This window comes from Amblyomma mixtum, chromosome 2 (genome assembly GCF_055824585.1).
Source record: "Amblyomma mixtum isolate Tamu chromosome 2, ASM5582458v1, whole genome shotgun sequence".
Taxonomy (NCBI): domain Eukaryota; kingdom Metazoa; phylum Arthropoda; class Arachnida; order Ixodida; family Ixodidae; genus Amblyomma; species Amblyomma mixtum.
This window is the reverse complement of record NC_143013.1, coordinates 48,764,640-48,785,184: the sequence shown is the minus strand read 5'-3', so window position 1 is coordinate 48,785,184 and position 20,545 is coordinate 48,764,640. Positions and strand designations below refer to the sequence as shown.

The window sequence follows — 20,545 nt, the reverse complement described above, 5'->3', positions numbered from 1 at the left end:
TTACAGCTCAAAAAAGACGTGGTTGATTCTGGGTACGGCACGGGCACCAATGCTATCTTGGGGCTCGACCTCACTAAGGCCTTTGACAATATTACACATGAGGCAATATTGAGGAACCTATCGGACATAGCACCGGGGGGTAGAACCTTCCGGTACATCAGATCGTTTCTGGAGGGTAGGAGTGCGGAGATTGTAGTCGGAGAAATGAAATCGGATCCCTTCCCATTGGGGGGCAGGGGGACGCCGCAAGGGTCGGTATTATCGCCCTTCCTATTTAATCTTGCCTTGATCAAGATACCACCCAGGCTGCAAGGGATATCGGGACTTAAACATACATTTCATGCGGATGACATTACTCTATGGGTAACAAGAGGCAGTGACGCACAATTGGAAGAAACTCTACAACAGGCGGTGGATATTGTGGAGGAGCTAGCAGGGGAAGCAGCACTCTCGTGCTCTGAGCCCAAGTCCGAGCTTTTTGTGCTGAGGGATAAACCAAGAGGGATACATGCGAGGCACTATATGCCGCCACCACCTTTAGAGGTGAAAGTGGGGGGAGTACCGGTCGCTGAGGTCCAAACGATCAGGATCCTGGGTATGTATCTGCAGACTAACAGGAAGAACAGCGAGTCTTTGCAAAGGCTTAAAAATACGGTCAATGCTACCGTGCGGCTAATCAGGAGAATCGCCAATCGCAAGAGAGGTGTTAAGGAAAAAGACTTGTGTAAGCTAGTGCAGGCGTTTGTGCTGAGTAGAATAGTGTGTCCGACGCCTTATTTGAAGTTGGACGCGGCGGAAAAAGGAAAGGTGGAGGCTATGATTAGGCAGGCGTTTAAAGCGGCCCTTGGGTTGCCTCACAATGCGTCTACCGAAAGGCTGCTGGGATTAGGGGTGCACAACACCCTAGAAGAACTACGGGAGGAGCACTTGGTCATGCAGCTCGGTAGGCTTTCAAAAACAAAAGCAGGAAGGGACATATTGGAAAGGATCGGCATTGGAGTTGACGTTACAGCCGGTGACACGAAAATTCAGATGAGGCGGCAAATGCACAAGGGCTTGTACATAAAACCTTTGCCCAAGAACATGCATCCAATACATCACGAGGACCGCAGGAAGGCAAGAGACAAAGCTTTAAATGCTAAGTACGGGAAGTACAACGGGGCAGTCTATGTAGATGTAGCCGAGTATAAGGACAAAGATGCATTTGCAATTGCGGTGGTGGACGGGCGGGGACGCTTGATCGCCTCTGGATCGGTCAAAACCCGCTCCCCAGAAACTGCAGAGGAAGCGGCGATAGCACTAGCTATAACTAGTAGTAATGCTTACCTGATCTTCAGCGATTCAAAAACAGCCATCCGAAATTTGGCGAGGGGCAGAATATCTGTCACAACGGCGCGATTGCTGAATCGGGCCACGGAGCGAGGGATTACAGAGGCGGAAATTGTCTGGGTACCTGCACACTCTGGGAACCCTGGGAACGAGACGGCTCACATGAATGCTCGAGGTTTCGTCAGCCGAGTAGGTGAGCCGAACGTCCCGGGAAGGTCCACGAGAGATGGGCTGGTATCCTTTCATGACATTACTAATCATTTTAGACTTGAGCGGAGGATTTACCCACCACCGGACAAGCAATTGGTGAAGGCGCAGGAATGCGTCTGGCGTCGATTGCAGACTAGATGTTTCTTCAACCCATACGTGTTGAGCAAAATCTACCCGGACATTCAGCCGGAGTGCAAATGGTGTAACGAATTGGCAACCTATGACCACATATTATGGTGCTGTAGCATAGCACCGCCACCGGCGGACATTATGCGTGATCCTTCCCTCGAGCAGTGGGAGGCCGTATTGGCCAGCTCAGACCCGGTCGTCCAGACCAGGGCCGTGGAGTGGGCCACCCAGGTCGCCGTCAGCCATGGGTTGATGGCCATCTAACACGGAATCGTCTACACATGCTCTCTGACGAAAATAAAGTTTTTCCATCCGTCCATGAGAACGGTGTACGCTGTTATTTCAACTACGCACCGTAAGCTGGAGGGCTTGCAGCATGATGACGTCACTGACGAGGTTGAGCCCTGTTTCGGTTCCATAGAGCACGTCGAAGATCCAGCCGCTGCCTGGGGCAACAGGAAATATTGAAAGCGTTGCTACGGCATCAGACAGGTCAAAAATTTAGGCTGGCCTCAACTACCTGTGACGTTCTCTTTGTAGGCACGAACTATTCGAAATGTATACAAGGTAAGGACAGAAGACCATAACGGTAATCCAAAAGCCAGTGGCTGAGGTGTTTTCAATTGCACCTTGTAAACGGGGCGGAGCGGTATATAACACTGAGATTCCTGGCTCTGCGATCGAGATGATACTGAGAGTGGAAGCCGGATAGAAAGATAGCTAGAAATGTGGACATCAGCTAGAGCTATAGTAAGGCAACGAGGACACTTAAAGCCGAAAAAAAGCGAACAACAGAACAGCGAAAAAATAAAACTCTACTTCGGCTTGGAATTCATAATCTCAGCGTCGTCAGGTCACTGTCGCACAGCAGTCGAAGGATGCTATGCGCCCAGAACCCAAGAGAAGAATACGTAATATTTTGCGTGCCGAAAGGTAATCGTTTATTTGTAGCAAAACGTCGGCAATGACTAGGCACGTCTCGAAGCCGTTGCTTGGAGGGGTTTCATTTATCAGAGATCACGTAAGATGTTAATCAGTGGGCAATCACGTTACCCCTGCTTCTCCAAGCCACCAATCGTGCACTGCGCAAGAAGGCATGGCTGTAAATGCCGTAGGCGAGAATACGTAGCGTGTACACGTGCCTTCATTTGTTCCAGTGGTAGTTACGAGGCAACGAGCGTTACCGAGATTCAATTCGCTACTCAGAAGCGATTTCTGTTAAATTGTTCATTACACATCTAGACACTCCACGCCATGTAGCAAGAATATCTCCGGAAGCGGAAGTACTTAACGTTAAAAAAATTTGAATACACCTTCCTGTGGGGCAAGGAGAGGTAGAAAACGATATCATACCTCACTATTTTTGCATGGATGGCGCCCATAAAAGCAGTGAGCCTTCAGTGAGGTTACAACGCTAAAGGCAAATTTCTCGCAAATGACCGCAGAAATGAAGGTAACAGCATAAACAGTACATAGTTCACATCGGACGGTGAAATGAAGGCTACAGCGTAAGATGTATAACATATACAGCACACTACGTCTGAGTAATTACTGAACAAATTTTACAGTGGCCGCGGTTATGGGCCCGGTCCCTGGGTTTCGCGCCATTATATAGTAGTAGTAGTAGTAGTAGTAGTAGTAGTAGTAGTAGTAGTAGTAGTAGTAGTAGTAGTAGTAGTAATAGTAATAGTAGTAGTAGTAGTAGTAGTAGTAGTAGTAGTAGTAGTAGTAGTAGTAGTAGTAGCAGTAGTAGTAGTAGTAGTAGCAGTAGCAGTAGCAGTAGCAGTAGTAGTAGTAGTATAGACATTTCCATCGGGCGAGGAGGATATCGAAACGCCTCCTCTCTGGGCTCTTGCAGAACCCGTTCCGTTGTGCTCACGTCAGGTGCGTACAAGAGCGCAGCAAGCAATAAGGCGACGCCAAAACAGCCCTTGTTGGAAAGGAACAGTCTTTGTCAAAAGTTTACAGCCCAAGCGGTCTGCTTCTGAGCCCTATAGCACGGTTTCTTTTGCATACTTAAGGACCCTAATCTCACGAAGGAGGGAGGAACTTAAGTTCTCAATCATCATGAAAAATTCAGGCGCTAACAAACGACTCAGAGGGGACACAGCGCTTGTCCCCTCCCTGTCTTTGTTTGTTAGCGCCTGGATTTTTTATGATGAGTGTATACCAACTAGCTCAGCTTTCTGCCCTGTTGTAAGTGCTCAACCCTCACAAGCTTAGGACTGTCAAATCTGCTTAAGAGCCCCGCTACACGGCTTGGGAGCAAACTCCTTGGGCTGAATATTTTTGACGAATACTGTACATAGTGCGCAACCGGAAGGTAGTTGCCATGACTCCCAGAAGAAAGCACAGCAAAACTCTAGATTGAGTTCACCCACACTCCCTTGTTTGAGCTAGATTTGCCTAGCCTGTGAGAATCCGCATTTCTTTTCCCCCCATTGTTTGCATCTCTTTAGAAGCTGACCGGAAGGTCTTGTGTCCCAACGGCATCTTCCGCCAGTCGGACGAGGCGCAGTTGTAGCTCAGGGTTCGAACTACGCAGCAGGGTCTCCCAGGATATTTTAGAAACCTGCCTTCCCGGCCTATGCCGAGGGGGGGGGGGGGGGGGGGGGAGTGCATTTGTTGGATAATAAAAGTTCTTTCCTCCTCCTCCCATTGTTTTCCGCGCCAGCTGCATCGAATCACCTTGTGCTCCTCAGCAAGTCGACAACTTTTCAGCTCCGCGAATGCATTTTCCCCTCTGACTCATGCAAGCTGCCACAGCGAAACCAGGAGGATTGCCAATGCGGTCCGTCTATACGGCCTACCTAAAACATTTGCACAATCAGTCAGGCTAAAAACAGAATCGTGTATCTGGCTTTCATCGTCCCGTTTGTTTTAGTATTGATTACACATGATGATAAAAGTTAAGCTTGAAAGAATTCTTGACATTACCCCTCGAGGGGAGTGTTTAATCCCCATCTGCACTGAAGTCATGCAGCCAGGGGAGAGAAAGTGAGTTGATAATATTCGCCGTCGGGCACTGTTACGTTTCGCCTTCGTCGTGGGAAAGAAAACGGCATGGCTGCAGCGGAACGCCAACCCCGAGACGCGCGTTGGGTGGGCGCCTGGATTGCCACGGAAGCCGCGTCCGTCTTCCCGGTTGAGAGAGCGTTTCCCCTACACCGAGTGCGAACGCACGTTCGAACGCATGAAATGCGCGGGAACGCCGCTCATGGACATTACGGCGTCTGCGCTACGTGGATGGCATCGTTCTCCCTCTCCCAGCGCGTGACGGTGGTGTGATCCCTCGGGAGTGTGTGTGTTTGTTTGTGATTGGTGCCACTGAGAACTTCCTTCCCCGGCAGGCCCGGCCCCCATCTAGAGAACCTAGGGAAAGGGAACTCTTTAAAACCTCGGCAGCGGTACGGCCGAGGGGCTTTTTCATCAGCCTTTTTCATCTGATGGTTTCATCATGTGCTGTCCTCATGCAGCGTTCCAGCAGTGAGCGTCTCGTTACCGAGCTAGCACTTGTAAATAATGTTAATTTTGCTGTATAAAGTCTGCTCTCCATGTCTTTTCCCGCATCCTCGTCTCCGACCTCCTCCATTCCCTCTCCGGCGCACGACCATGCTACCTCATCTTTAACAGCACCTAATCAACTAAAATATAATAGAGAACTTCTTAGCCACTGGTTAACGTGAATGTTCATAATGGAAGCATAGAGGCGTTCGTAGTTTAAGACGATTGCACTTGATGGAATTCAAAAACACGCGCGTGTTTGGAAATATTCGGCCCCGCACGTTCCGCCGATTTCTCGACATTACGCACAAAACGCGGTGGCAGTTGACGCGAAACTCCTCCCCCCCCTGTGACGCAGGTCTCGCGTGGAGCGTTTCTTCGACTGCTACAGCCGAAAGTGCGAGGGAAACCGATACCAGCTTCAGCGGTCGCTTTACGCTGTTGACCGAAGAAACTCTGCGCCACGCTGTGAGGAATTTCGCGTTCATTATCACCGCTTTGCAAGCGTGACTACGCGGATCGAGCTGAATTTGGAAGCGAATATCTGGGAAGACAGGCGTGCACATAATTCTCCCAAACTGAATTCTCTTAGAATAACACTTAACCTAGGATTCCAGCATAAATCTGCCCGCCAGCCACTGAAATTTCATTAATCTGACCCCCTGGCAGCATAAGTAACGTGAAGACCGGTATTTCGCGTACTTGCTAACGTCTAACTATAAAAAATATGCTGGTTTGATCACCTATATCCTGTAGCCCCTCCATTCAGAAACGGCTGTCAGTAACTGTGAAAAAATAAACATGAAAACTACTTGTATATTATTCTATCACACGAAAGAAGTGGAGAAGCCGAAAATTGTTCTTTGCTAGAACAGAAATAGCCGTAATTACCTAAGGCCGAGAAATATAAGTCAGCAGCGACTTACTATTTATTGTCCGGTACCCTCCAATGACGTACTTGAACACCTGGATGGCGTTGACCCCCTGCAGAAAAAGTGCGTTCAGGATACGCGAATTTGCTTACAACTGGTTTTCGACTCTCATGGCCGCAAAATGTGTCTACAGCGTCCGGACCCATTGAAAGCTTCCACTTCTCAGGGCCGAACAAAATGGGCTACACTAGTGCACCTTGGCTGAACACCTAGCGTCGTATCTGCAGTCTATTTGAAAAGCTTAGTAGTCAGTGGCGTTGCTTCTAGGCGTTATCGTTCGCGTAATTTGTATCCCTTGAGTTTTGCATCTCTTGAAAATGAGAGGAGCTCTCCTTCTGACCCCTCTGAGAGTAAGGCCTTTTTCGAATGTTACGAAAAAAGCCCACTAGAGAAATTTTTAACACCCTTAAATGTGTGAAAAAGAAGCCCCAGAATGTCCCAGGGCTAACACTTTTTAAAGCATTGATAAACGCACTTGTGCTTCTCATAAAGAACCCACACACGAACACACCGAATGTGTTGGTGAGGAAAACAAACAAAAATGTGTTAACTCTGGGACAAGAGAGTTACAAGTTGAAGGCTGTAGATATATTTAGTGTGTGCACGGTCTAGGAACAAAACGCTTGCGTTTATTTATTTATTTTTAACAAAGGCTCCACCTGCCCTTCTTTCCATATCTCTCTCCATTTTCATCCCCTTCACTCCCCTTAGGGCGCACCTCGGACGTCCCCGGGGTGAGACAGCTATTGCTCGTTTCATTGGTTCATACCGGCCCTCCTGCCCGCACACTTGGTCACGACAGCGACCGTGCGGATGCTCTGACTATATATTATGAGGTTTACGTTTACACACTAATCTAAACTGCAGACGAATCACGCTTACACACTAATCATTAGTACCAAACAGTGATTGCAGTTTTTGCAGCGAAAGCACTGTAAGGTGGGCCTAAATCAATTAGTGTCCCTGGAGTTTTTCGGGAGGGAGTTGAGAACGCGCAACTCTTGGTGAAATTCAAATAGCCAACAGTATATTTGATTCAGGAGCGCGAGGCAATGACTTCAAAACTTTTTTCGGTGATCTGCCGAGCGCCTGGTAACGCCACGCTTGTGGAAGCTATCACCTCCGCTGGCTCCGCTGATTCAACGATGGTTGAACCGCCCGTCAAGTGAAGTGACTGCAGCCTACGGCAGTTTGCACAATTTTTTTTTCTTTTTGTATTAACTGCGTTTTTGAACACCTTGCACCTGATAAGATATCACTCCACAACCTCTGTTGCTCCCATTGTGTTGAAAAGGCTCATGTCGCGTCATTGAAATTTCTGGGCAATTTTTTTGCTCCAGAGCAAGAACGCCTGCTTTAAGTTCAGTATATTCAATTCAAAAAGCAGAAAAACATCTGTGCAGATTATGCTTAGGATCAGCAACGTTTCATGGTGAATGCAAGACAGGAAAATGCGCGGGTGCTCTCAGCCCCTTTACCAAGACTTCTGAACAGTGGTATATTTCACTTGTTTACTGGTTCCATTTCTTTCTGAAGAAAGAACCGCTTGCGGTAGTGCTGCATCAAGCTCAGGATATCTTTATCTGTGCGATGCAGCCTTAGACTACTTGGCTAATTGGCTGCAGCGTGACCTGTATTTGTGACTGTACGCAATGACTTATAGCCGTATAGCGTGAAATGATGTAATCATGTTCTGAAAGTGTTAACTTCGAGAATTTTCCTGTTTTTCCTTTCGACAGATGCGGCATTGAACAAAAGGAAACCCTTTATCTGTTGCATTTTAGACAAAAAAAAAACACGACTGAATATGTAATTATTCACAAAGTTAGCCATAATTACTTTATTTTCTTCTTCCCTCTCATTAGGTGGCCTTAATCGCGTCTTCTTATCCGTTGTCTAATATGTCCGTTATTTAACGTGTGCGAAGCTTACGTCGAGTCTCCAAATTTCGGCGTGGGCAGTGCAGAGTGTACTGAAAACACACTAGCACAACAGCGAAAGCTCATGCAGCCGAAAAAATGTTTTCACAATCTTGAGGCAAGCTCACCAACACCGGGATGTGTGGCTTTGAAAACCTATACAAGCAGTGGTCAGTGCTTGTTCAAGCAGGAACTTGCATAAGAGTCAACATTAATAGCTAGCTTATTTTGCACAGCTCGTCGCGAAAACCTTTTTGAGCCCCACTTGTCCGGCCTACTTAGTAAGCACGTTAAGACAGACGGAATCACAACTCCCTAGTCTACTTAGGCTCATCGAGTATTATGTAGAACAGCGGAGGCTTTTGCAGGTATCCCAATCCTGGCTCTCTGTCGCTTCGAACACAGTCGGCTTCCAGACCACACGAAATATGACGTTACGAAGCAGCGGCGACAAGGGCGACGTAGCTCTGACAACAGCAGCATTACTAGAAGTAGGAATAAAGCACTAATTTCTCTATACTCACTGTGCACAAGTAGAGGATCGTCTGCACGAATTTCAGGCTGGTCATGGCTGCCGAATATCTTCTTCTGCTTCACAGCTTGCACGCTCCGAATGAAAAAAAAAAAAACGCGTGCAGCGCGCGGCTACCAGTTTGTACAGGAAAAGGTTTGTGTTTGCTGAGAGAACAAAAGCTGTTGTTGAAGGCAGAAAAAAAAAGTTATGGTAAGAACGTCGATTCAGACTTCCCGGAGGCAGATATATCAAGAGCCCAAAAATAGCAATAGCAACAAGCATCAAAGCGTGTTGCTATGTACGCTTTAAATACGGCGAATACAGCCATATTGTTTCTTAAAAGGCCTCGTAGAGCCATATCATCATGTCACCTAAGCGTACTGAGCAATCTGGGGAGACCATTAAAAAGCATGCCACTCACATATAGCGGAACGTAATGCTAAAAGCCAGAAAAAAATCGGAGTAATGTGCCCTAATATACTTTAAAAGCGCTTTGCCAAACCCGGTCTTCACAGCACTTTATTCTTCTCTTTATTCCATCATGGCTATTAAATAAACGAGTTAGATCACATCCCCCCTGCAGAGGTCGCACTCTGATGGGTGTGAAACAAAAATACCTGTCTGCACTACGATCTCGGTGAGCGTCAAAATACCCCAAGTGGCTCTTCACCGGAGTAATCTACTGCGGCGTATACCATAGCCCCCTGCGGCCGGGGCATGCTACATTAACCCCGACATACCACGCTTCCCATGCCATACCATACCATAACATACCACACCACGCCATACCATACCATACCATACCATACCATACCATACCATACCATACCATACCATGCCATACCATACCATACCATACCATACCATACCACACCACACCATACCATGCCATACCACACCATGCCATACCATACCACGCCATACCATAGCATACCATTATATACCACAACATACAATACCATACCACACCATACCATGCCATAGCATACCTTACCATGCCACACCACACCACACCACACCATACCATACCATACCATACCATACCATACCATACCATACCATACCATGCCATACCATATCATATCATATCATACCATACCATACCATACCATGCCATACCATGCCATACCATGCCATACCATGCCATACCATGCCATACCATGCCATACCATGCCATACCATAGCATTCCATACCATGCCCACCATGCTCGCCATACGGAGCCATACCGTGACATACCATTAGATGCTGGCACTAGAAAACCCACGCATCGACCCTAGGCGGCTCTTCTTAATCATTATAGTGAAAACAGGCTTGTAACAGCCCTCCTCAGACACTCTTCTGCAACAAAGTTATGACAGCGACGTCTGCATGTGAAGGCGGAACTTTTACTCAACGGAGCAAACGACGATGTTCCGCGCGCTACGGTCCTTCTTGACTAGATCGCAATGAAGCCACAGCGGGGAGTCGATTTCGTTAAAACCGCAAGTAGTCACGCCTCAGGGAGTCAGCATAAGAAATGCGTTGAACCTGCACTAAAGGCTCGCTCCCATTTACCCGTAACCCACTTACTTACCGCATCTGGCGACACTGGCTGGCAGGCCGGAGAGAGTACTGAATAAATTTGGCGACTTTAAATGCAAGTAAAAGCAAATAGTAGTTGTCTCACCGAGCAATTCACACGAAGTTTAATCACGCCACATACGTGGAACACGGAAAGCATCTAGCACTTCAACGGAAGTCAGTATGGCCGACCATTAAGTAAACGTGCAGCATCGACGACAAACGCATGTTGGTGCAGAGAAGAAGCAACAGACGCACCACAGGGTAAACGGTGCTGATTTCAAGTGAACAGTTGCGACACAGAACTCTGAGCAGCTAAGCTTCCCTCTTGCGATAGACCGCAACGTACCGCCCAGGAAGTCCAGTGTAGGATGAATTTGGGTCCGTTAAAAAAGAAAAGCAGACATTGCTAAGCTTTGTTGCTTTGGTCATTAATTTCTGTCGAGAGTCGGTTTACCGTGCGTTGTGCTGTGGTACTTTGGCTTTTTTCTTCCACAGCACCGAGCAGCTACAGTAAAAAAAGGCGCGCTAAACTTTGCTAAGTACGTACGAAAAGACAGGAGACATTTTTCAACTTCTTTCTTCTCTTTATTACTTTCCACAGAGCACGAGTACGGCCTTCTAGTCGCTAATGTACGTACTGATCAGCTCAATATCTCGTACAATACTGAATGCAAAAGACTCTGTCAGTACACCCCTTTCTGTTTGTCGTTGTCTTTGCTGCGTACTCTGCGGGCTGTAGGTCGAAGTCGCGCATCTCTTCTACTAGGTACTCATGCATGGCTCTTCGCGATAGGGAATACAGCTCGTTCGGTCGAAAAGCCATCTCCGTAAACTGGGCACCTATGATTAACCAGAAAGCCTCAAAAACGTGACGGAAATATTTGAAGGCGTTTCAAATGAAAAAACATCGCTGTCAGTGGGCACGACCGGACGATTTCCCCGTCCAGCGATATCAGGTGTACAGCTACGGAATTTAAATATTTATACAGAAAGAGCGTTGACTCCCAGTGGCGGAAAAGAACTAGAAAGCTAACCAGTAAGTATGCAGGAGACAAAATAAAAGAGGAAGAAATAGTATCAAACTACAGACGAAAAATGCGGAAGGTAAGAAAATGGATCATTTCAATGAAAAAGAAGCATAGTGTAGAACTGTATAGACAATGAATCTACATAACTGCAGCGTAAAAAATGACGAGCACAAAGAAAGAAACCCCTACGACACGGACAAACGCAGCGTTTGTCTGTGCCGTAGGTGTTTCTTCCTTTGTGCTCGTCAATTTTTACGCTGCAGTTATGTGCAAGCAAAGTAACCAACTTGCCCAAAAGCTCGTTTTACTAAATAGACAATGGAAAGGACGGATCAGGAAGGTATCGTTCTATGATAACTCAAGAGGCAGTGGCGTACTCTCTGAAGCTAGATCAGGGTGTCTTAGAACTCGCAGCTACAAAAAGAAATTCAAATACGAAGTTGGCACATGTGCTGTGTGTGGTAAATCTGGCGAAAAAATTGAACGCCTCTTCTCCAATGTGATGGTAACCATTCGGAAGTCGATGCAGGCAGAGCGGCTCTTTCTGAGGCCCCAGGATGGAATAGCAGGCCGGGGTCACCACAACGCGGGCTGACCTCTCCACCTTTCATTTCGTTGAATTACTTTCTCTCTCTCCCTCTCTCAATGGTCATGCAAATAAATCTGCGGTGAAAAGAGTTTGCAAGATTGGTTGGTCACAAACAGAGAACTGACTTAAAGTTAGATGTGTAAGACTAGAAAATGGCAAATTTTAAGAGCAAGTCATAACACAGTTGAATAAAAATAAATAAAAAAGCCGAGCATGGTGGCAACTACCACCACCACGTGCGTGCGTGCGTGCGTGCGTGCGTGCGTGCGTGCGTGCGTGTGTGTGTGTGTGTGTGTGTGTGTGTGTGTGTGTGTGTGTGTGTGTGTGTGTGTGTGTGTGTGTGTGTGTGTGTGTGTGTGTGTCAATTAAGAGGGGGAGGGTGAGTTTAACGTCTCACTAACTTTTTACTGTGTTTGGTGTCCAATAATGGCATTGCCGATTTACGCAGTAAAGTTCTGGAGGCCACACGCACACATACACCAAGACAGCAAAAGACGTTCCAAGCCGTTTTTAAGTTCCGAACTCTTGTACACTTTCTCGGCGTCCAAACAAGCGACTTGACAACGCCGTTCCCGCCACAACCCTTCCCTCTCGGACCACTGGATTTCCTCCGCCAAACACAATAGGTCGCAACTAGGGAACATCAGTCTAGTAAGTTCTCAATGTTTTCTTCATAATATTACCTCCGAGACCATAAATGAGACTAGAAAATGACCACAATCATTTTCTCGATCTGCATGTGCTCTCACATGTCGCGTATAGGTCGCTCCGTCCCTTAGCTCTCAATGGCGAAGTATTTTTGCACCAGCTACGCAGCTTTGCCGTTTTTCGAACCAAAGAAAGTTATTTACTGATTCCTTCCGTTTGCGGCACTGCTTCCATTCCTCGAGTAGATTTTACGAAGCGGGCTTTATGCGGCCTTCTTGCTAGAGACAAAGCCATTCATCCCACCTAACCTCATGGCAGCAGGCTCAACGCCAGTAAAGTGGAGAGTTGGGCTTGTTGGTATAAGATTATGGTTGGCTAGTTGGTATATGGGGTTTAACGTCCCAAAGCGACTAAGGCTATGAGAGACGCCGTAGTGGAGGGCTCCGGAAATTTCGACCACCTGGGGTTCTTTAACGTGCACTGACATCGCACAGCACACGGGCCTCTATATAAGATTATGGTACAAACAGCGCTGACACATGATGAAGCAAGAACACAACACAGACCCTGTGTTGTGTTCTTGCCTCGTCCTGTGTAAGCGCTGTTTCTACCATCACCGCCAGTACCCTCCCTTGTACAAGAACTACATGGAAACATTAAGGTGCTTCAGCGCTGTGGTTCGAATCATCGCTGCCCTTAAGCGACTGTTCCGGACACACGCAAGCCAGTATAAATTTTTCTTACGCCGTTAAAAAAGCTGCTAAAGCTTTCTTTCAAGTCGTGTATCTCAGGAACTGCTGTAAAAAAAAACTATATCCCCTTCAGTCATGAGGTACACAAATATCTACACAACGTGTTTTCTGGCGGCTCCGGCTATGGCTGAGATAGCAGGAGCGGATGCACAGAACTCTTTGTGGCAAGCCCCGTTGAACCCTTTCAAGGAAGACATGCGAAATGAACGGAAAAAGTTCTTGGAAAGACGTCTTTTTTAAGGCGAAAGCCTTTAATGTCTCATCGTTGTAAGCAGAAGTTGTCGACAGAAATGTCACGCTTCTCAATTGGTCGAAACGGTCGTGACGTCACAGTGCGCGCATTTCAAACGGGGCCAATTGTACTTTGGCTAGTAACCATGCACCCAATTGAAGGGATTCTGTAGTGATGCTCCAAGTGAGACTGAGCTTACTTAATTGCTTAATTACCCAATTAGTCTAATTAGCTTTTCTAGTCAGGCCATATAAATAAATAAAACCGAGTAGGAAATTGGTCGAGCCCGGGAATCGAACCCCAGTCTTCGGAGTGCGAGAGGAGCGTGCTATCCACTCCGCCATGCCAGCTCTTTTTTTTCTTCATTGATCCGCCAAACCATCGAGCTAGCTCCGCCATGCCAGCTCGATGGTTTGGAATGAACAAAGGCGCGTCTAGTGAATACGGTGTCTTCGCTCACTCCCATCCTCCTCCCTTCCCTTCCGGCGAGGTTTAGGTGTCCGCCGAGATATGAGGGACAGATACATTTCCTTTCCTCAAAAACCAATTCACCGACGAGCGAGGCGTAGAACCGAATGGGCGATGGCGTTCTGTGGACTCCCTCGCAGCGTTGCAAGACGCTGTCGCGTTCCACTCTTAGAGGCGAAGCTTAACATCTTAACCACACATCAGTGACCGCATTTTAGGTCAAAAAATTGCCCCCCTGAATTTTGACGTATGTCCACCCAGATATTAAGGCGCAAGCCTTTAATGCCTCATACTGCCGTTAGCAGACGCGTCAGCAGCCGTGTCGACAGACGCGTCGGCAGCCGTGTCGACAGATGCGTCGGGAGAAGTGTCGACAGACGCGTCGGCAGCCGTGTCGACAGACGCGTCGGCAGAAGTGTCGACAGACGCGTCGGCTGTCGACTGATACGTCGGCAGATATGTCCGCCTTTCGGCGTCACTGCTTAAAAAGTAACTGCGCCGAGGGTGGGGATCGCACCAGGGCCTTTGGCATTTGAAGCGGATACGCTACCACTCCGCCACGAAGGCTCAAGGTTCGAGCATGAATAAAGGCGCATCTAGAGAATTCATGGGTTGCATGAATAAAATAAAAGGAATAAAGTCATGAGAAGAAAAAAAAAAGAAAATAAACAAAAGCAAAATATAATCAAGATATGAAAATAAAAATAAGAAAAGGAGCAAAAAAATATGAAAAATCAAAAAGTAAATAAAACAAACAGTGCGCCAGGAAACGCTTTCTCCTTGCAGCATTTTAGAGAGCCAAAGTGCCCCCTGAATTTTCATGGGTGTCCACCGAGATATGCGAGGCAGGTATTGCGTAATTGAGACAGTTACTGTGTAATTTCCTTTCCTCAAATACAATGTTCATTTTCTTCATTAGGGGCCCTCTTTGTCTTTCTTCTTTCACTCCAACTTCCTCCCTTTTTCTACGGTCGAATCCGCACTTCAACAAGCGGTCGATGTCATTGAGCGCCATGTAGCCGCAGCCGACCTCTCGTGCTCCCCTCAGAAATCCGAGCTGCTGCTCATCCGAGGTCAACCCGGCCTCCACGGCCATCCTCCCATCTGCATTACTGCTAGTGGTCAGCCCATACGCGAAGTATCCACCATTAGGGTATTGGGGCTCCTCATCCAGAGCAATCGGAAAAACACCGACACTCTAGCTAAACTTACAGTCTCTGTATCGCAGACCATTCGTCTAATTCGTCGCATTGCTAATAAACATAGAGGCATGCGAGAGGCTGACCTCCGACGTCTTCTTCAGGCGTTTGTTATCAGTCGCCTCACATATACCCTCCCTTACCTCTACCTTAGCTGCCAGGAACAGGACCGCGTTGACTGCCTTATTCGACAGGCTTACAAGGCGGCTCTTCATCTCCCCCACCGGACCCCCACGTATAAACTACTGGCATTAGGGGTCTACAACACTGTGACGGAGCTCTCGGAAGCTCATCTCACTTCTCAGTACGAGCGTCTCACTCACACCTCCACGGGACGTCACATACTCGACAAGCTTGGAATACGCTTCGAAACAACCGCACCCGACAGGGTCCAGCTTCCACACCATATCCACAGTAACCTTATCGTTACCCCTCTTCCTAAAAATATGCACCCAGAGTATCATGTCGCTCGCCGCAAGCACAGGGCTAAGTCTCTGCACAAAAAATATTTAACAGATCAGACAGCAGTCTATGTCGACGCCGCTGAATACCCCGACCGCGAAGCTTTTTCGCTCGCGGTTGTAAACTACTGTGGACGGCCACTAGTTGCGTGCTCCATTCCCGTCAGATCGCCTGAAGAGGCCGAGGAGGCGGCCATAGCCTTGGCGATGGCCGCCTGCAGAAACCATCTTCAGCGACTCTAAATCGGCGATTCGCAGTTTCGCCAAAGGCCGGGTCTCCCCTGTCACCCTCTCTCTCCTCCACTCCACCAAACTTCAACTCCGCCCGATCCAATTGATCTGGGTCCCTGCGCACTCGTCGCATCCAGGCAACGAGGCGGCCCACAATTATGCCCGAGGATTCGTCTACCGGGTTGTGGTGTCGCCCGTCCTGCGGACGGCGAGAGATCGTATGGTCACATTTCATGACATAACCATGCACTACCGCTTAGGTAGACTTCTATATCCCCCCGCACATAGTTCTCTCACCAAACCCCAAGAAGTTGCGTGGAGGCAACTCCAAACGAACACCTTCCCCAACCCCGCGATATATGCCCGCATATACCCTGGGGTGTACTCCCCTTCCTGTCAAATGTGTGGCCAACATGCCACTCTATCCCACATACTCTGGGCTTGCCCTCGGGACTACCCCCCTAGAGGCTTGCAGCTCTCGAATCCAGACCAGTGGGAGGCCGCATTGCTCAGCTCCGACTCGGACACACAGATCCGGGTTGTGACAAGAGCCCTAGAAGTCGCCGAACGCCACGGGCTCATGGCCACTTGATGGGGCTATAACCCCACACCGTCAGATACATCTGTCGACGAAAATAAAGTTTATCCTCCTCCTCCTCTACGGTGCGGTTCAGGTGTCCACCGAGATGACAGAGAATTACTGCGCCATTTCCTTTCCTCAAAAGGCGTTGCGTTCAAAGGGCAAGGCATCGCGCCCATCGGGTGGCGGCGTTCCGTGGACTCCCTGGCAGCGCTACAACACGCTGTCGCGTTCCACTCCTAAAGGCGAAGCTTAAGCGTCATTAATTAGCAGTTAATTAGTATTCAGGGATTAATCAGTAATTGACCATTAATTACTGATTTGTCATCACTTAGTAATTAGTACGCAATTATATGTGACGCCACGAGTGCCACAGAAGCAGTCAAAGTGGTGCGGAAAACGCTTTCGCCTCTACGCACTTTAGACAGTCAAAGTGCCCCCTGAATTTTTTTGTTGTAAGCTCAGCCGTGGCTAAGAAATGTGCGCGCGCTCGTTCGCCTTCTCTGCCCACATGAGGACATTAAAATCTGCCAAATAAGCTGAGCTGTTTATATCACCTTTTCTTGCAGAAATGAACTAGAACAAGTATTATTGGCGTCCAGAAACCAGTGTAAAAACGCGGGAATATCAAGACGCAGCCGAACTTTCAGAATTATTCGTTGGGGAGCACTAAATTTTGTGTGCGCACCCCAGGCATGTTCCTTACAGAAATTTAAAATTTTGAAACCTTTCCTCCCAGAGGGTCGTCACTGGGGACTGAAGGCTAAAATATAATTCCGCGGATATGATACCCGCCAGGGAAGCGGATCTGCCTGAAGCATCCATTCCTTCGCTTTGACCTCCCAATACTTCGCAGACAAAATTATCAGTTAATCTAGCACGCAGAAGCGGCCTTGGGCAAAAGCCTCATTAGAGGTGGCGAAATTTAACTCCGGCTTTACCTCAGACGACACTAGCTGATGATGTAGCATAAGACGTTCGAAAATAATTCCACTGGGCGCACGATGTTAACTACGTGTGCAATAAATTTTTACACTGTGCCCATGTCACAGGGTACTTCAACAAGTGGTGGCAGCAAGGAAACCCTGACTCGGCACGTGATTACTGTCAAGGTAAAATGCATCAGCTTTGGAGCACACCGCGGCACTCTTCAGCGAACCCTCGCTTTACTTCCCCTCACCCACCAACCAGATTCTGCTGGTCCACTGTGCGAGGAATATCACAGTCAGGACTGGGTTGTTCGATCACGAGTAGCGCTCTCGAAGAAAAGAATTCCTAACAGCAAAGCTTGCCCTTCGACACAAGCACACAGCTTCAGGATACTCAAAACCTCCTACCGAAATACATTCCAGTTCCAGCCATGCCCGCTATATAATTTTCGCAAATATCTGCTGGAAGAACACAAGAACACGCAAAGGGCTCACATTTTTCCGCATTTATTTGCTGCCAAATTGTTGAGCCAGAAATGTGGCGCCCTCTACGAACGACCGGCCAGAGCTGTGAAGAAATTCCGAAAGCGCGACAGTACCGCCACTACCCGTGTCCTTCAGCCCCTAAGTTGCCCCTGCGCAGCCGCTTGGCGAGCCTGCATGTGCGGCGAACTCGGCTGCTGACCAACAACTGGCACCCCAGGCTGCATGGGTTGACCGGGCTGGCCAGGCACGCCACCGTAGAAGTACACAACATTGGGCGGGCCACCGGGAAACTGCTGTTGGGCGCCAGGTTGTGGCGCAAACGCATACACCTGTGGTCCGCCGGGAACCGGTTGCTGAGCGCCCGGAACTGGCTGCGGTCCTACGAAGTAGTACGGCTGTCCCGGAGCACCGGATGGACCTCCCGCTTGAAAGGCGTAGATCGGGCCGTCGACGGCTCCGTTCCCCTGCTGTTCTTTGTCCCAGTTGAGGTAGAACTGGTATATCCCGTACAGGATGGCACCCTGTGATGAAACAAGTGTGCACCAAGCGGACGACAGACGTCTAATTTTCTTGGTGTTTATCTTATTCCATGTCAGTACAATTTTCATAGCTCGTTTATAATACCTTCAGGTTTGCCCAAAATCGTGCAACACCAGGTTCAAAGCTTTCTCAGTGGCGAAGTGCTATCTTGCAGGTATTTTACTAAGCCTACGAGCACGAAGTCAGCGTACTGTCTGTGTCGAAATGTGCCCGAGCTGATCGGTCTCAGAAAGGCATCCCAGTGCGTTTGCAATGGTTTGATGGAGCCCACACGCACCGCTCAGTCCGCACAAGTCGCGCCAAACTGCTTTTTTCTTGTCTTCTACGGTATGGAGATGTCGGAAAGGTGAGCAGCCAAAATCCGATAGTAGTAGTCACTCAAGAACTTCAACAGCCTAAAATACAGGTGCGGGGAGAACCTTGCAGTGGTTCACTATAAGGCCAGGCGGTATCTCTGCTTACGCGATAGGTTCAGTTTTCTGCTTGACAGAACGGCACTTAAATTGGCGATTAAACTTTCATGGACAGTTTTTTGTTTCTAGATCGTGCATCTCGACGATTCTGTGTACTAAGCCCAGAGCTCAAGCGATCTACGGAAACTTTTATTGTCAGCTAGATCCCAGAAACACGCGAGCACTGCGCAGAACCTGCTATGGTCGTCATGGTCAAAGCTCCGGCGATATAAGCTAAACATCGTATCCAGGAACTACTATGTTTTCGGAACCCTATTCCGACTCCAGAGTCGTACGAGTTCAGTTGATCTTTTCTCCCATCCCCATCTATACAGTTCTCTCAGGTGTCTGATGTTCGCTGACAAGACAAAGTACGACGAGCCTCATCTGCTGAACAACACAATGTGAACAGCGGAAAGGGAAAATAAGAGTGCTTGCCAGCGTTTCGACAAGTCCCCTTGTCGAAACGCTTGCAAGGACCCTGAGATCTTGCTCTCCCTTGTCCAATTCTGTGTTGTCCAGAAACACATATGCCTGCACTCTAAATACCATGAGCTCATCTGCTGTAAACGCAGACGAGTAGAGGCTGCCAGTTTCTTGTTGTCAACAACACACTGCACAAGGTGTGCGGAACACTCCTGCTGGAGATCAAATACAAACTTTGGTCGCCTATGTAATGAGGCGTGTCTTGTAATCAAAACGGAGATTTCGCTGTCAGGTTTGTCATATTTATTTACCAACAGCCACTCCTGAAAGTTTTCGCGTAGCTGCTTCAGTGCTGGGTGCGGTAGTTCCCAACAAGCGGCTAAACATTTGTTGCAATTGGTTGTACAGCTGCCAATAATCTATCAACCAATTTGCCTCCGCTATATTTGTACCGAAGCAGAATTGCGGCGTGTAGCTCATGACGGAGCAGCCGATTCATCTACCCACAAGCAGGGAGATTAGATGGCTGCAGTTTAGTATCCCTTAGAAACTAGGCATAGGTAAAAATCAGATGTATTGGCTAAGAAGCAAAAAGGCAAACGTAATTAGCAGTATAGATAAGATAGTTCAAGTAGCCGAAGAATTCTACACAAATCTATGCAGTAGCCAATGTAATCAGAACGTTAATTAGAGAAGCAGTAGAGCACGGCAACGGGACATCCCGCCAGTAACGAAAAGAATACTAGGAGTAGTATAAAACTTTATTCCGCAAAATGGGATGGGATTCAGGGGTTGGGGAGAGCAGCTGGTGAAGATCAGGTAAGAGCAGATCTCTTGAAGGATGGAGGGAAGCCTGGCTAGAAAAACTAGCCACTCTGTATATGCAATGCCTGATGACCTCGAGCGTACCATAAGCTAGCAAGAACGCTAATCTTATCTTAATTTATAAGAAAGGAGAAATCAAGGTCATGAAAATTACAGACCAATTACAGAAAAATTACAGACCAATTACAGACCGCTGCCTACCAGGTATTTACTAAGGTGATCGCTAATAGGGTCAGGACCACCTTAGATTTAAGTCAACCAAATAATCAGGCAGGATTTCCTAAAGGATGCTCAATCAGCAAACCATATTCACTCTATCAACCAGGTGATAGAGAAATTCGCAGGATGTAACCAACCCCTATATATAGCTTTCGTTGATTAAGAGAAAGCATTTGACTCAGTGGAAACATCAGCAGTCACGCGGCATTGAAGAATCAGGGTGTAGAAGAGTGTTATGTGAAAATATTGGAAAATATTTATAACGATTGCACAGATGTGATGTTCTCCATAAATTCAGCAATAAAATTCCAATAAGGAAAGGTGTCAGGCAGGGAGACACGATCTCGCCTATGCTAATCACTGCCTGTTTACAGGAGGT

The 20,545-nt window shown here is 47.8% G+C and overlaps 2 protein-coding genes across 3 annotated transcripts in view; both read right to left on the bottom strand.

The window, feature by feature from the left end:
- LOC149359261 (uncharacterized) overlaps positions 1-20,545 on the bottom strand; it is a 51,891-nt gene that overhangs the window by 20,233 nt on the left and 11,113 nt on the right. For both annotated transcript variants that reach the window (XM_089571553.1, XM_089571554.1), the window contains exons 2-4: positions 8,548-8,630; positions 6,099-6,156; positions 2,023-2,114 (exon numbers count right to left, since the gene is read on the bottom strand). In XM_089571553.1, coding sequence (XP_089427679.1) covers positions 2,023-2,114; positions 6,099-6,156; positions 8,548-8,592 — 195 coding nt within the window. In that variant the 5' untranslated portion in view covers positions 8,593-8,630. The remainder of the gene's footprint in view (positions 1-2,022; positions 2,115-6,098; positions 6,157-8,547; positions 8,631-20,545) is intronic.
- Positions 17,667-18,312, bottom strand: LOC149359262 (uncharacterized). Its single transcript, XM_089567624.1, has one exon. It carries the CDS (start codon positions 18,310-18,312, stop codon positions 17,836-17,838), a length of 477 nt encoding a protein of 158 aa, XP_089423750.1. The 3' UTR covers positions 17,667-17,835.